Genomic DNA, 15000 nt, shown 5'->3' on the forward strand with positions numbered 1-15000 from the left:
GGCACCTTTTATGATTTGATTAATTTGTGCTAAGCTGGGTGGCATGATGATGTCAGTAGATGCCATTGTTTGCTGCCATATTAGAGCATTAATTTCCTTGTATCCCGACGTGGCTGGGTACCCAGTTTAGGGACATGTCTACCCTGCCTCTGCAGGTCTTGGGCAAGGAAAAGGACTATCTATAAGAGGTTAATGTTCTCTCCTAGGTTACAGTATGTGAGAACTTTTATAGCTGTTTTGGAGTCAGTATGCATGAGGATACTGTACATGTGTCTGTCTGTTCGAGTGCTGATCGGAGGGCTCCTTCAGTAATATCGAGCTCTGCTTGGAGGATTGAGGCTGTATCAGGAAAGTTGGCACTCTTGTTTAGTTTCTCTACAGACGAAGGAAGCTCCAGCATCACCAGAGGATGTACTGACTGATCCGTCTGTGTATACCAGGGAATCAATGACGGTGATGGAGTCAGAGTGGAAGAGAGCTTCTTGACAACCGAGGAAGGGTAAAAAGTTTTGGACAGGATGCAGTAAATGAAAGGAGTGGGATGGGTGGTGGTTCCCAGGGTGGGGGACAAATGTAACTGGGGTGGGAATTGTCTTCTTCCTTGCTTACGACAATATCCTTAATGCCTATGGCGGTGATGGCCTCGGTGATGATCTAAGACATCACATAAAGGACGTCACCTCGGCAACTCAGTGCATCAAAGACGTTCTCAGTAGGTACAAGTGGCTTTGGACGGTGGGTCGTTTTCACATGGATGCTGTGTGTAAGCTGTCATCTGTGACAGTGCTGATCCTTTGTTGAAGACTGCAAAGTTTAGTCAAGCGAGGGAAATTTAGGAAGAGACATAGGGGTACAAACTGCAGGATGTCAGGCTTATTAGGTAGGTGGACGCTGAGTGTTATGAGGCATGAGGCACAAAGTCGACCAAAGATCCTATGGCCTGAATGTAAATAAAGTCCGTTTAGCATAGAAGTTGGCCCTACCTTTGAGGCTTGTAATGACTTTGGTTGCTACTTATTTTCCCGAAGGCAGGTACTTGATGTTTAAAAAGGCGCCACCTGTCAACCCATGCCCCAGGTATTGATGGAAGGAAGACATCTTTGTAGTGGAATGGGTACCTCTAATCCCAGCGCCATAAGAGGTGTCCCTTAACTCCTTCAGCCCCAGGACACCATTGTAATTATACTGTTGCTGTTAAGACGATTTTTGGTCAGCTTACGAAAGGACACAAGCAATGAAGAGGTTAATAATGACACCTTCCTTACCTAGTCCAGAACGTCCATCCTAAACCGAACGAGAATACGAAGTGTCAGCAAGAATTACGTATTGAGTTGGCGTATAACATTAGCTTTCCTACTGCCACACGATTATGCTCAGCTCAGGAGAGACTTTTCGGACTTAGATGAACAAGTGGAGAGGATGGAGAGCGAGAGACTGACGAGAAGAGTGTATGTGAGTGAGGTGGAGGGGTGAGAGGGAGGGGGAGGCCAAGTATGAGATGGAGGGATAGAGTGGAGAGGTATATGAGAGAGGGTGTGTGTGAGCTGGGAGCAGGGCAGTGCAATGGAAGGGAACAGGGAGACATGAAGGCGATTTGTTTGTGGCCACCCCTTACGGGATTAAGGCGTTTGGCAATAGATAGATAGATAGACGATAGGCCTTCTGTAAGCTGAACTGTACTGCATAATAGACTCCAAGAACGAGGCATCAAAGATCATATGGTACTAATTTAAAACAAAAACATATGACTGGCAATGGAACAGAAACGGGGAGGTGTAAAAGTGGTCTTAGCGTTGAAGTGGTCTTGGCGTTGAAGTTGAACTGGTCTTGGCGTTGAAGTGGTCTTGGCATTGAAGTTGAAATGGTCTTGGCATTGAAGTGGTCTTGGCGTTGAAGTGGTCTTGGCGTTGAAGTGGTCTTGGTGTTGAAGTGGTCTTGGCATTGACGTTGAAGTGGTCTTAGGGTTGAAGTGGTCTTGGTGTTGAAGTGGTCTTGGCATTGACGTTGAAGTGGTCTTGGCGTTGAAGTGGTCTTGGCGTTGAAGTGGTCTTGGCGTTGAAGTGGTCTTGGTGTTGAAGTGGTCTTGGTATTGAAGTTGAAGTGGTCTTGGCGTTGAAGTGGTCTTGGCGTTGAAGTGGTCTTGGCGTTGAAGTGGTCTTGACGTTGAAGTGGTCTTGGTGATGAAGTGGTCTTGGCGTTGAAGTGGTCTTGGCGTTGAAGTGGTCTTGGTGATGAAGTGGTCTTGGCGTTGAAGTGGTCTTGGCGTTGAAGTGGTCTTGGTGATGAAGTGGTCTTGGCGTTGAAGTGGTCTTGGCATTGAAGTGGTCTTGACATTGAAGTGCTCTTGGTGATGAAGTGGTCTTGGCGTTGAAGTGGTCTTGGCGTTGAAGTGGTCTTGGCGTTGAAGTGGTCTTGGCGTTGAAGTGGTCTTGGTGATGAAGTGGTTTGATTGGTCAGTTGGTTACAAGGCTTCACCCAGGCAGGAGGAAATGGTGGACGTCAGTGGGAGGTGCGTAGACTATCCATGCCATGACACCAAATGTATAAACTGACAGGCGTAGAGGGAAACTAAAGGCCGGAGGAAAGGCGGAAATATGAAGGAGAGAGGCAGGACGGAAGAGGAGGACCGTAAGGAAAGACTGGAAACAAATCGGCTCCTTTCAGTCGCCTCTTACGACAAGGAGTGATACTGGGGAGATATTCTCTCCCTTCTTCCCCAGGGGGTTTCCCTAAACTGAATAAACTCGTCTGCCAGTAGTAAGAATAATATTTGAAACACGTCATCGGACTGAAGGATTAATAAAAAAAAATACATCATGGAAATAAAGGGATTAAGTAGGAATAAAATACGTGTGGCATCATTATAATAAAGATATAAAGCACAGCGTCAGTACCGATAAGACTAGTCGGTTTGTTTTTCCCTTGACAGAAGCAGGTCACTCCCATCACTTCAAAATACCGGGTTGTGCTGTATGAAATTCGGTGAGCACAGTCATCGGGTAAGAATGGGTCTCTGAGTCTCTTTGGTTACTAGGCAAATCAAGCATTCAGTTTGACTTCACTTGGCGTTTAGCTGAGTTGAAAGGGGTTAGAGGTCTTTGTCATATTGGAACAAGGGAAGTGTAGATACTAGAGTGGAGTGATGGCATGTTCTGTGCGTCATAGTGTGACGGATGGAGCAGAATGTCCACCATTAATATCAGTGAGTGGACAAGGTCACACCGTGCCATATGACTGGTTTGGTTTGGCTTGTTCTACCTGCTGTCATGTGATCGTTTGTTCCCAGGGCCTGTAGCTTATATAAACACTGCAACACACTGCCTGAACGACTTCATCCTAAAATATAACTTATGAAACGGCGTAAATACCATGGATCTGTCATTAACAAGAAATTGTCAGATTACGTAACAAGAGAAAACTTAAACACATTTCACCTGACACAGAGCCAGTCCTACATGGATTGTTGCCCAACACTAAACCCTGAGGAATCCATCTTGTGACGGTTGTCCAGGATGACTATGATCCATTTACTGTTACTCTTTGTAGAATATATTCGTTGGCTATGGAGGCTTTCTAGCACTTTTTCCTTACCAATTATCTCTGCATATACGAGTAGCATGTTTTGAGTCTCCTCTACGTCATTTATGGCGTTTTGGTCGATATGAGAAAAACATAATTAACACAAGATATATAATTCTGAAGACCGTAACAAAGAGACGAGGTCTTCAATTTTATGTATTATTCCATCTGGTTCCCATATGGGTCCTCAATTGCTGGTGTCATTTATCTATCTGTCTATCTAGCTATGTATAGGTTATCCCAGGAAACGTGTGCTAAACTGCGGGAGGTTATGCTGGCTAATTTTGAATGAAAGGTGCTATATCAACACAGGTCCAGCTCTCTTCGCTTTTAGAGCTACAGTTACTGATACCTTATGAGTGAAATTGGTCAGTCTCTTATTTCCCTCACAAGGTCATCAGTAACTGCAGCTCTGTGATGGCTGAGAACTGGACGCACATTAATATAACAGTTATTACAGTCAACCCAAAGAATAACCTCCTGAAGTTTGGCAGTTTCACACGACACCCTGCATGGATGGGTAGCCAGACAGACAGAAATAAAACTCACTTTCTGACCATAACATGTCCATTCTTACCAGCCAATATTCCGGTGAAGGGTGCACCTACGAAGACACGGTGGGATTAAAGGAAAAGAGAAGTGACAGACAGATAGACAGATGGATAGGTAGATACACTGATAGCTTGCTAGCCAGACAGATAGATAAGTAAAAAATAGACAGACAGATGAATGGACAGAAAGCATGATAGAACCAAGACGCATCTTTTCACTTTAAAATCCTACTCATAAGAGCCATTATGCAAGTGATGGATGGTGCCACGAAGGCCATGATAGGGTACAGTGAAAAGATAAATTGACATACAGATAGACAGGTAGACAGATAGATGGATGGATGGATGGATGGATAGATAGATAGACCCAAAGCGCATCTTCTCACCTTAAAGTTTCCAATCTTATCAGCCAGGATGCCAGTGAGGGGAGGTGTCGCGAAGGCCACGATGGGGTTCAGGGCGAAGAGCAGAGACAACTCCTTCTCAGTGATGCCCAGAGACCTCGCCTGCAGGGTGAGGAACGGGAACAGGCTCATCATGGCTGGACAGGGAGAGAATAAGTTCAGTTAGCTTCGGGTTCACTTATATTGGGATAATACAGCTGGCTCCTCTCAACCTGGTGGAATTTGATCATATGACATTCGATGTGAGCTGGATGTAGGGCAGTGAAATGGTAGGGGACAGGGTGACATGGAGACGATTTGTTTGTGGCCACCCCTTACGGGATTAAGGCGTCTGGCAATAGATAGATAGATAGATAGACATTCGGTGACCCTAAATTATGAGGTATGAGTGAGTTTAATTATTACCTGGGCCAAGATGAACATGTTTTGGGCTCTGTCTTTGTCTGTCTGTTGGTAATATCTATCTATCTATCTGTCTATCTATCTATCTATCTATCCATCTATCTATCTATATCAATCAATCTATCTATTTATCAGTCAATCAATTTATCTGTCTATCTGTCTATATGTCTATTTATCTATCTATGTACCTATCCATCCATCCATCTATCTATCTATCTATCTATCTACCTATCTACTGAATGGAACTGCACCAAATTTGGACTGATGAGTGAGGACCTACAGAGGAGCAACTGATTAAATTTTGGATGAAAAGTGTCAAGGATCAAGGTCACAAGGGAATGTTGTTGCTGTGTCGAGGTCTGCACTCTCTGAATTCTCTTGATTACCAGTCAGATCAGCCCTCTAGTCCGACAGCGCCATCACCTGAGCTGTGAGGGGTGAGGAGTGTTTGTCAGGTTAGAACACTTTGTCTCTATTGCCAGACGCCTTAATCCCGTAATGGGTGGCCACAAACAAATCGCCTCCATGTCGTCCTCTCCCCCGCCATTTCACTGCCCTGCTTCCATCTCACACACCCCTCTCTCATATACCTTTCCACTCCATCCCACCATCATCCTTGGCCTCCCCCTCACTCTCCCCCCTCCACCTCACTCACATACACTCTCCTCACCAGTCTCTCACTCTCCATCCTCTCCACATGGCCATACCACCTCAGTGTGTTTCTTCTAATGCTTCCTGTCACATCCACATGAAGGTTAGAACACTGTAATTAAGTTTAGGTTCAGTATTGTTATGTTACGGTGCAGCTGAGATGGGTTGCTGTGGAAGAATTATAGAGAAACTGTATCAGCTGCCGGCACTGTCCAATTTTAAATAATAAAGTCAAGCTGTGTATGTATGTGTCTGTCTGTGCGTTTGTTCATTTCCTTCACCAGAACGGTAATAAATATCCACCTAAATCTTCTTGCATTAGGTCGGAGTAGGTCCAGGGAGTGTCAAAAACAAACAAAATTTTGGCGATCGTACGGGACGCGACGGAGCGATTTTATTGGAAACTGTGACACAAAAATATGCGAAAATAATTTGTTCAACTTTTTGGTCAGAACTGGTCCTTGTGGGCTCAATAACGGTGTGGACAGAAAGACAATGGTGTTTGTAAACATTCTGTGATGGAAAGAATATTAGTTAGTCCGGCAAATTTTTGTATGTAAGCATTAGCAACACATGAAAGTAAGTAAATAAAGTTATAACTGTAAGAAATTAACACTTAAAAATATGCAACCCAACCAGAATTTCAGCACTGCATATATTTAATGGAATTTTACACACACACACACACACACACACACACACACACACACACACACACACACACAAAACCCCTGTATGGGAGCAATGCCTACCATTGTCAATACGAGTATGTGTACCTCCACCTTTATTCTTCGTAGTCACCATCATCATCATCATCACTGTTACCAACATCATCATAATCATCATCATTATCTTTATTCCCTTCATTATCATCATGGCCATCATTATCATTCCCATTAGCACCATCTTTTCTCATCACACACACACACACACACACACACACACACACACACACACACACACACACACACACACACACACACAATGACCTCTACTTCTTGTATGCCACTCTTTAACATATGTCACCCATACCAGCATCCTCTCTCTCTCTCTCTCTCTCTCTCTCTCTCTCTCTCTCTCTCTCTCTCTCTCTCTCTCTCTCTCTCAGCTGGTGTATGTAATGGTCAACACATATAAATCACACACAACCTAATCATGTCATGTTACGGTTTACCCCTGTCGCATCACTTCTTGCCTTTTAATATAATAACACTCAGGCTCTTATGACCCAGTTAAATAACATCGTCTGGTTGATGTGAAACTTAGACTTGTTGCTCGATAAGGAAGCAAGTGGTACCATAATTGACACTCTCAGGCTTCTATGCTAAGTCAACTTCATAAAACAGACCTAAATATGTAGGAAGACACCACTAAAGTTACCTCATTTTAACTTGGGCCAGATTCTCGTCCTTCTGCAGCTTATTTCACTTAGCGCTGTGGCAAGAAAAGACAATGCTACTGCTCTACATCCTGTCACTAGCAATTCTTCGTGACTAGAACCACATCCCACTGTTCATCTATCTTTACAGCTCAGCGTTCAAGATGGACAGATGGCAAATTTAGGCCAGGTTAGAGTGAAAGTAGTATATATTATTGTCTCCACTACTTCTGTCACCACGCCAACTCATGACAGACAAATATAGTCAAGTGAGAGTGAGTGTGAAGAAGCGTTGTGGTGTGGATGTGGATGTGATAGGAAGCGTTAGGAGAAACACACTGAAGTGCTTTGGCTATGTGGAGAGGATGGAGAGTGAGAGACTGACGAGGAGAATGTAAGTGAGTGGGGAGCATGTGGAGTTACGTGGAGAGACAGACTGACAAATGAGGAAGTGAAGGAGCGTTGTGGTGTGGATGTGGATGTGATAGGAAGCGTTAGGAGAAACACACTGAGGTGCTTTGGCCATATGGAGAGGATGGAGAGTGAGAGACTGACGAGGAGAGTGTATGTGAGTGAGGTGGAGGGGGAGAGAGGGAGGGGAAAGCCAAGGATGAGATGGAAGGATGGAGTGGAGAGGTATATGAGAGAGGGTGGGGTGAATTGGGAGCAGGGCAGTGAAATGGCGGAGGACAGGGTGACGTGGAGGCGATTTGTTTGTGGCCACCCCGTATAAGTGATTAAAGCGTCTGGCAATAGAAAGATAGATAGAGCTTGAGTCATAGGCCCGTGAGTGCTAACCCTTTCACTCTGATGACGTTTTTCGTGGTTATTCCTACTGTTATATTTTTTCACTATAACCCTGCCCAAAATTACCACCTCCCCATTTTGAATAATAGTAGGTGAAACGTAGAATATGATGCTAGTCACGAAGAAATACTATGGACAGGATGGAGTGCCGTGCATTTATCTTTTGCTACTAAGGTACGTGGAATTTGCTACAAAAGTACGATAATCTGAGCCAGGTTAAGACGACATGAGTATACCAAACAATGTAATTCGCCTTAAGGGAGACATTTGGAACTATCTATTTATCTATCTATTGCCAGACGCCATAATCCCGTAAGGGGTGGCCATTTGACTTTGAGCACTAACCCTCCACCAACCCACTTGTTGACACGTAGGGAGCACGTATGGTTCGGTTATATGGTTACCACCTAGCGTTGTAAATGGTTTCCTGGCTTACAGGAAACCATTTGGCTTGTCACTCAATGTCAAGCCACCTGTAAAGGAAAGAAAAGCAGTAAGAAGTGACAGGAAAGATGGGAGAAATAGGAAGAGAGGAGGACAGGCACAGGAAAAGAATGCCTGGCTTATATATCGCGTCCATCAACCACCTCTCTGCTTGACATCGTTCCAGAGTCTGAACAATATTGTCTGAAGATGCCAGGAATATAAACCTTCATCGTCGGGCTGAATGGGTTAATAGCGAGTCCTCTCCCACAAACCACCTCATTCCAGATACACGTCTCTCACACTGACACCTGTGCCTACCTTTTTTTTATGCAAGAAAGAAGGAACCAAAGGCCAGGAGCCCGCAAACCGTTCCTTCCAAGAAAAAAAAAAAATACAACAGAGAGACAAATTCAAGATCTGTTCATTTCGAGATGCATGGACACACTGCGTTTGAAAGACAGGAGATCACAGGAAGTAAGAAATACAGACAGAGGGAGACAGTTCCAGAGTTGACCTGTCTACCCATCTAGCTGCCAACCTGTCTCTCTGTCTAGTTACCTGTATGTATTTTTAAATGCAAGGAAAAAGGAACCAAAAACTATCATCCAACAATAATTGCTCCCTTTACGAAAAAAGAAAAAACGAAATTCAATCAATCAGTCTATAAGTTTGTGTGTGTGTGTGTGTGTGTGTGTGTGTGTGTGTGTGTGTGTGTGTGTGTGTGTGTGTGTGTGTGTGTGTGTGTGTGTGTGTGTGTGTGTGTGTGTGTGTGTGTATCTTACATGCATGTGCGGGTGTATACCTTTATAGGTATGTGTGTGTGTGCATAACTTTGCTACTCACAGGTATGTACGTATGTGTACCCAGTTTATGGAAGCTGTGCGTGCAATGACATGAAAAACATCTTCCACCAGGTCAGTGATGGTTATGCAATGAGAGGTGTAATGGTAGTGCAATGAGAGGTGTAATGGTAGTGCAATGAGAGGTGTAATGGTAGTGCAATGAGAGGTGTAATGGTAGTGCAATGAGAGGTGTAATGGTTATGCAATGAGAGGTGTAATGGTAGTGCAATGAGAGGTGTAATAGTTGTGCAATGAGAGGTGTAATGGTAGTGCAATGAGAGGTGTAATGGTAGTGCAATGAGAGGTGTAATGGTAGTGCAATGAGAGGTGTAATGATTATGCAATGAGAGGTGTAATGGTAGTTCAATGAGAGGTGTAATGGTAGTTCAATGAGAGGTGTAATGGTAGTGCAATGAGAGGTGTAATGGTAGTGCAATGAGAGGTGTAATGGTAGTGCAATGAGAGGTGATGGTAGTGCAATGAGAGGTGTAATGGTAGTGCAATGAGTGGTGTGATGGTTGTGCAATGAGAGGTGTAATGGTAGTGCAATGAGAGGTGTAATGGTAGTGCAATGAGAGGTGTGATGGTTGTGCAATGAGAGGTGTGATGGTAGTGCAATGAGAGGTGTAATGGTAGTGCAATGACAGGTGTAATGGTAGTGCAATGAGTGGTGTAATGGTAGTGCAATGAGTGGTGTAATGGTAGTGCAATGAGAGGTGTAATGGTAGTGCAATGAGAGGTGTAATGGTAGTGCAATGAGAGGTGTAATGGTAGTGCAATGAGAGGTGTAATGGTAGTGCAATGAGAGGTGTGATGGTAGTGCAATGAGAGGTGTAATGGTAGTGCAATGAGTGGTGTAATGGTAGTGCAATGAGAGGTGTAATGGTAGTGCAATGAGAGGTGTAATGGTAGTGCAATGAGAGGTGTAATGGTAGTGCAATGAGAGGTGTAATGGTAGTGCAATGAGAGGTGTGATGGTAGTGCAATGAGAGGTGTGATGGTAGTGCAATGAGAGGTGTAATGGTAGTTCAATAAGTGGTGTAATGGTAGTGCAATGAGAGGTGTAATGGTAGTGCAAGGAGAGGTGTAATGGTAGTGCAATGAGAGGTGTAATGGTAGTGCAATGAGAGGTGTGATGGTAGTGCAATGAGAGGTGTGATGGTTGTGTGGGGGGTGTTGTCGTGTGCTGCTTGTCCTCAGGTGTTTAATTCTGAATGAATACTATACATCACTGGTTACATAAGGCTGCTTCTTCATGACGTGTTGATTAAAGAAAGACGTACACATCCAGGTACAGTTATTGATGGTTAGTTTCAGTCTCTTCGTCTCCCTCATCAAAATGTAAAGACGGAAAGGTTTCTGAATTGGATAGTGTATCAGTGTCGTGTATGTGGATCCTAGCATGGCCTTGTGTATCTTGTTGTATGTATGTATTTGTTCCTGTTTGTGTATGCATGCATGTATGTATGTATGTATCTGTGCGTGTGTTTGACCTTGAGTGTGTGTAGTCATGTGCGTGTGTGTGTGTTTATGGTAGAGGGTCCAGGACAGGAAGCCAGCAGTGTTATACCAAAAAGTGGCATATTTTACCCCACCATGGTTCCTTGGGTGTGGTCTCTCTCTCTCTCTCTCTCTCTCTCTCTCTCTCTCTCTCTCTCTCTAGCAATTTCCTAGCCTATGCCGATGATTTGGTATTACTGGCAGGAACAGCAGCTGAATGCAGGTTCTGTGTGGTAAGCTTGGAAACTGTATGGATGAACATTTACTTAGAATTAACAGGGACAAGACTAAATGTGTCATGTTTAGTACCAGACAAGATGACCCATTGGACGCCATCCAGCTGACTGGTGATGTGCTGCAGGCGATAACAGTACTTAAATACCTGTGTCATAATGGTTATTTTATATTCAAAGACAATTAAGATATTTCTTTCAGACTTCTATCTATCTATCTATTCTTCTTTTAACAGTACTTTTAGATATTTTAAATTTGTTGACAAATCCACTTTTTATTTTTCTTTAATTCATACTGTGTACCGTTTATGGGCTTTTATTATGGAACGATAGCACTTCTTTTTGTTCAAAAAATGTTAAGACTTTTGAAACTGCCTTTAGTAAGGCCGTTAAACGTATCAGTAATGTTGCAATGTTTGCCAGCAGTCACATCACGGCAGCTGGTGTGATCAGCTGCTATTCAAGCACCACACTGCCTGGGTACAAGCAAGATATTGTCAAAGATTGTTACAATCACAACAGCCTCTCATTATAAACAATATCTCTTATATTAAGGAGTTTTTTTATTTTTATGCAGTACCTGATTAATCACTTTGGGTATATATATCATGTCAGTGCAGTTCATGAAGAGCTGGACATTTTGAGGTCAAGGATTGAATTGGTACAAAGGCATGAGGACTGGCGCGTTTATATTCTAGTGTTGAGGGGGGGGGGGCGGTGGTTGATTGTATGTGTGTGGATGGGGGGATGCGAGGATGTGTGGTGGATGTGGGAGCTTGTGGAGGTTGGGGGAGTGGACTTTCTGACCGCAGCTTGGTGGTGGCCGGAATCGGGATCCAGGTGGGATGGAGAGGTGGAGGAGGGGAAGGGCGGGAGGAGGGAGTGGTTGCGGGGAGAGTGGAGGAGTTGCAGGAGGATGGGAGGGAGGCGGAGTGTGGGGGAGGGGTGGAGGAGCGATTGGGCGGGTGTGAATTGGAGCAGATGGGGGACGTGAAGGGTGTGTGCGGGGTGTTTGCAGAGGGTGTGTGTGCAGCGTGTGATGTGGAGTGTGGGAAGGGGAGGGGGCGGGGGGGTGCGGGGAGCGGCGTGGTGGACTGAAGAGGAGGGACGGGCTGTGGCACAGGGGGGGGGATGGATTGGGGGGGGCGTGGAGGAGGTTGGGGGGCGGAAGAGAGAGTTGTATGTGGGGGGGGGAGGTGAGGGGATTGGTGGGGGAGAGTGGGAGGAGAGTGGATGGGGAGTTTGGGGGGAGTTTGGATGTGGGGTGGGGGGACTGTGGGAGGGTGTTCTGGAGGGAAGTGAGGAGAGTGGGGTGGGGTGGAGGTGAGGTTGGCGGGGGGGTGGGGGGTGGGGATGGTGGATTGCTGGTGGAGAGGGGAGAAGGGGTGAGCGGATGAAGAGAGCACTTTGGGGAGTTGCTGAGCATACGGGGTGGAGGTGGTGCGAGTGTGGGTGGCTGGGGAGTGGCTGGGAGAGGGAGGGAGGTGGGAAGACGGGGGGAGGTCGGTGGGATGGGGGTTGTGGAAGCAATGGAGAGGGTTGGGTTGGGGAGGGCACCGGGAGTTGGTGGGGTATATGGTGGGGTGCTGGGGCTTGGGGGAGAGATTGTGGTGAGGTGGATGTGAGGGGTGTGTGGGTTGGCCTGGGAGGAGGGTGGAGTCCCGGAGGATTGGAAGTCGGGTGTGATTGTTCCCTTGTGAGGGGGGAGGGGGGAGGGGGAGGTGTGTGGTGATCATGGGGGCGTTTGTCTTCTTGGTGTGGTGGGAGGGGTGTGTGGTGGGATGCTTGTTGACGGAGTTGGATGGGGAATGGAGGAATTGGTTGGAGGGGAGCGGGGGGGCTTTGGGAGGGGAGGAGGTTGTGTGCATCAGATATTCATTCTTGGATCTTTGGTGGAGGGGTTTCTAGAGAAGGGAAAGAGGTTGTATGCGGCTTTCGTGGATTTGGAGAGGGCATGTGGCAGGGTGGATGGACGGGGATTGTGGAAAGTGTTTGGAATGTGTGGGGTGGATGGGAAGTTGTTGGGTGCTGTGGGGAGTGTGTGTGATGGTGCTGGGGCTGCAGTGCGTGTGGATGGTGAGCTGGGTGAGTTTATCTCTTTGGGGGTTGGATTGAGGCAGGGATGTGTCGTTTCTCCGTGGTTGTTCGGTCTGTGCATGGATGGGGTGATGGGGGGGGTGCAGGGTGGGGTGGTGGATGTTGGGGTGGCCCTGGTGAGAGTGGATGGTGTTTGGAGGCTCCCTGTGCTGTTGTTTGCGGATGGTGCTGTGTTGTTGGGTGGGGACGGGGGGGAGCTGCGAGGCTTGGTGGATGAGTTTGGGAGAGTGTGTGGGAGGCGGGGTCTGGGTGTGGGTGTGGGGAGGGGTGGGGTGGTGGTCTTTGAGAGAGGTGGTGTCGGTGGGTGTGCAGCGGGGTTGGGTGGTGAGGAGTTGGAGGATGTGAGTGCGTTTGGGTGCTTGGGTGGTGTGGTGAGTGGGGATGGAGGTTTGGAGGGTGGGGTGCTTGGGGGGGTGCAGCGGGAAGGAGGGGTTGCTGGTTCTTTGGGGGCGGTGGTGAGAAGCGGGGAGGTGAAGGAGTTGCTGCATGACAGTGTTGTGGTGCCGACTCTGGTGTGTGGGGGTGGGGCTTGGACCTTGTTGGGGGGGCGCAGGTCGGGGGTGGGAGCGGTGGAGGTGGGTTGTTTGGGAGGAGCCTGTGAAGTCACATGGAGAGACGGGCTGACGAATGGGGATGTGGGGGAGCGTTGTGGTGTGGATGTGGACGTGGTGGGGGGCGTTGTGTGGAATGCACTGGGGTGGTTTGGCCGTGTGGGTGGGTGGAGGGGGGGTGGCTGGCGGGGGGAGTGTGTGAGTGAGGTGGAGGGGGGGAGGGGCGGGCGAGGGGGAGGGGGGTGGGGTGGAGAGGTGTGGGGGGGATTGTGATTTGGGAGCGGGGCAGTGGAATGGCGGGGGACAGGGCGACGTGGTGGCGTTTTGTTTGTGGCCACCCCAAACGGGATTGAGGCGTCTGGCAATAGATAAATAGATAGATAGTTAATCTCCTGCTACAAGATAGAAGTATGGCAGCTTTAGGCCAAGTTAGAGCAAAATGGGTTTAGTCAATCACACACACACACATTGTTCCCTTATTCAAGCAAGGGAATAGACAAAATCCACTTAACTACCTATCAGTATCACTAACCAGTGTTGTAAGTAAGGTATTAGAAAAGCTTATAAGAAAAGCTTGGGTAAATCATCTAGAAGAACACAGTATGATAACAGAAAGACAGTTTGGTTTTAGAAAAGGAAAATCATGTGTTACCAATCTGTTGAGCTACTATGACAGAGTAACAAACACAATACAGGAAAGGGAAGGATGGGTGGACAGTATCTATTTAGATTTCAAGAAAGCATTTGACACAGTACCACACCAAAGACTTTTATGGAAACTGTACCATCAAGGAGGAATTCGAGGCAAACTGTATTGTTGGATGCAAGATTTTCTCATAAAAAGAGAAATGAGAACAGTACTAAGAGGAAACTACTCATGGAAAGAAGTGACTAGTGGAGTACCACAGGGCTCAGTGCTGGCACCAATCATGTTTTTAGTGTATATAAATGATATAAACAGTAACACTGGAAATGAAAGCTATCTGAATATGTTTGCAGATGATGCAAAAATACAAAGGAGAATTACTAACACTGACTCTTGTAAAGAGCTACAAGAAGAATTAAATAAACTTTATGAATGTAGTAATACATGGCAAATAGAAATTAGTGTGGACAAGTGCCATGTAATCAAGTTAGGTAAAAGTGGAAAAAGACCTGATTGGGATTATATGTTAGGAAATAAAACCCTACACACATCAGAAAGAGAGAAGGACCTAGGTGTGATTATCAATAACAGATTATCTCTGGCTGACCACATCAGTGAGAAGGTACGGAACATGTATACACTGCTTGCCAATATGAGAATAGCATTAAAATACATAAATGAAGACAAGCTAAGAAAGATAATAACATCATTCAACAAACCAACCCTGGAGTATGCATCAGTAGTCTGGAGTCCTCATCTCAAAAAACACATAGACAAGATTGAAAAAGTTCAAAGGGCCGCTACAAGATGGGTACCAAGCTTAAGAGATGTAAGCTATGAAGAAAGACTAAACAAACTGAATCTGCCAACACTACAGGAGAGAAGGAAAAGAGGTGAAATGATTATGCTATATAAATGCATATTAGGGAAGGA

At 46.0% G+C, this 15000-nt stretch overlaps 1 protein-coding gene across 1 annotated transcript in view; it reads right to left on the reverse strand.

Annotated features, from left to right (window-relative positions):
* Positions 1-15000, reverse strand: part of LOC145409859 (uncharacterized) — a 45599-nt gene that overhangs the window by 5957 nt on the left and 24642 nt on the right. Inside the window, exon 2 of the mRNA XM_080280141.1 lies at positions 4517-4671. Within this exon, the coding sequence (XP_080136267.1) occupies positions 4517-4671 (155 nt within the window). The remainder of the gene's footprint in view (positions 1-4516; positions 4672-15000) is intronic.

This window comes from Coenobita brevimanus, chromosome 83, assembly GCF_032717465.1.
Source record: "Coenobita brevimanus isolate Jiangsu-jjx chromosome 83, ASM3271746v2, whole genome shotgun sequence".
In the NCBI taxonomy this organism is placed as follows: Eukaryota; Metazoa; Arthropoda; class Malacostraca; order Decapoda; family Coenobitidae; genus Coenobita; species Coenobita brevimanus.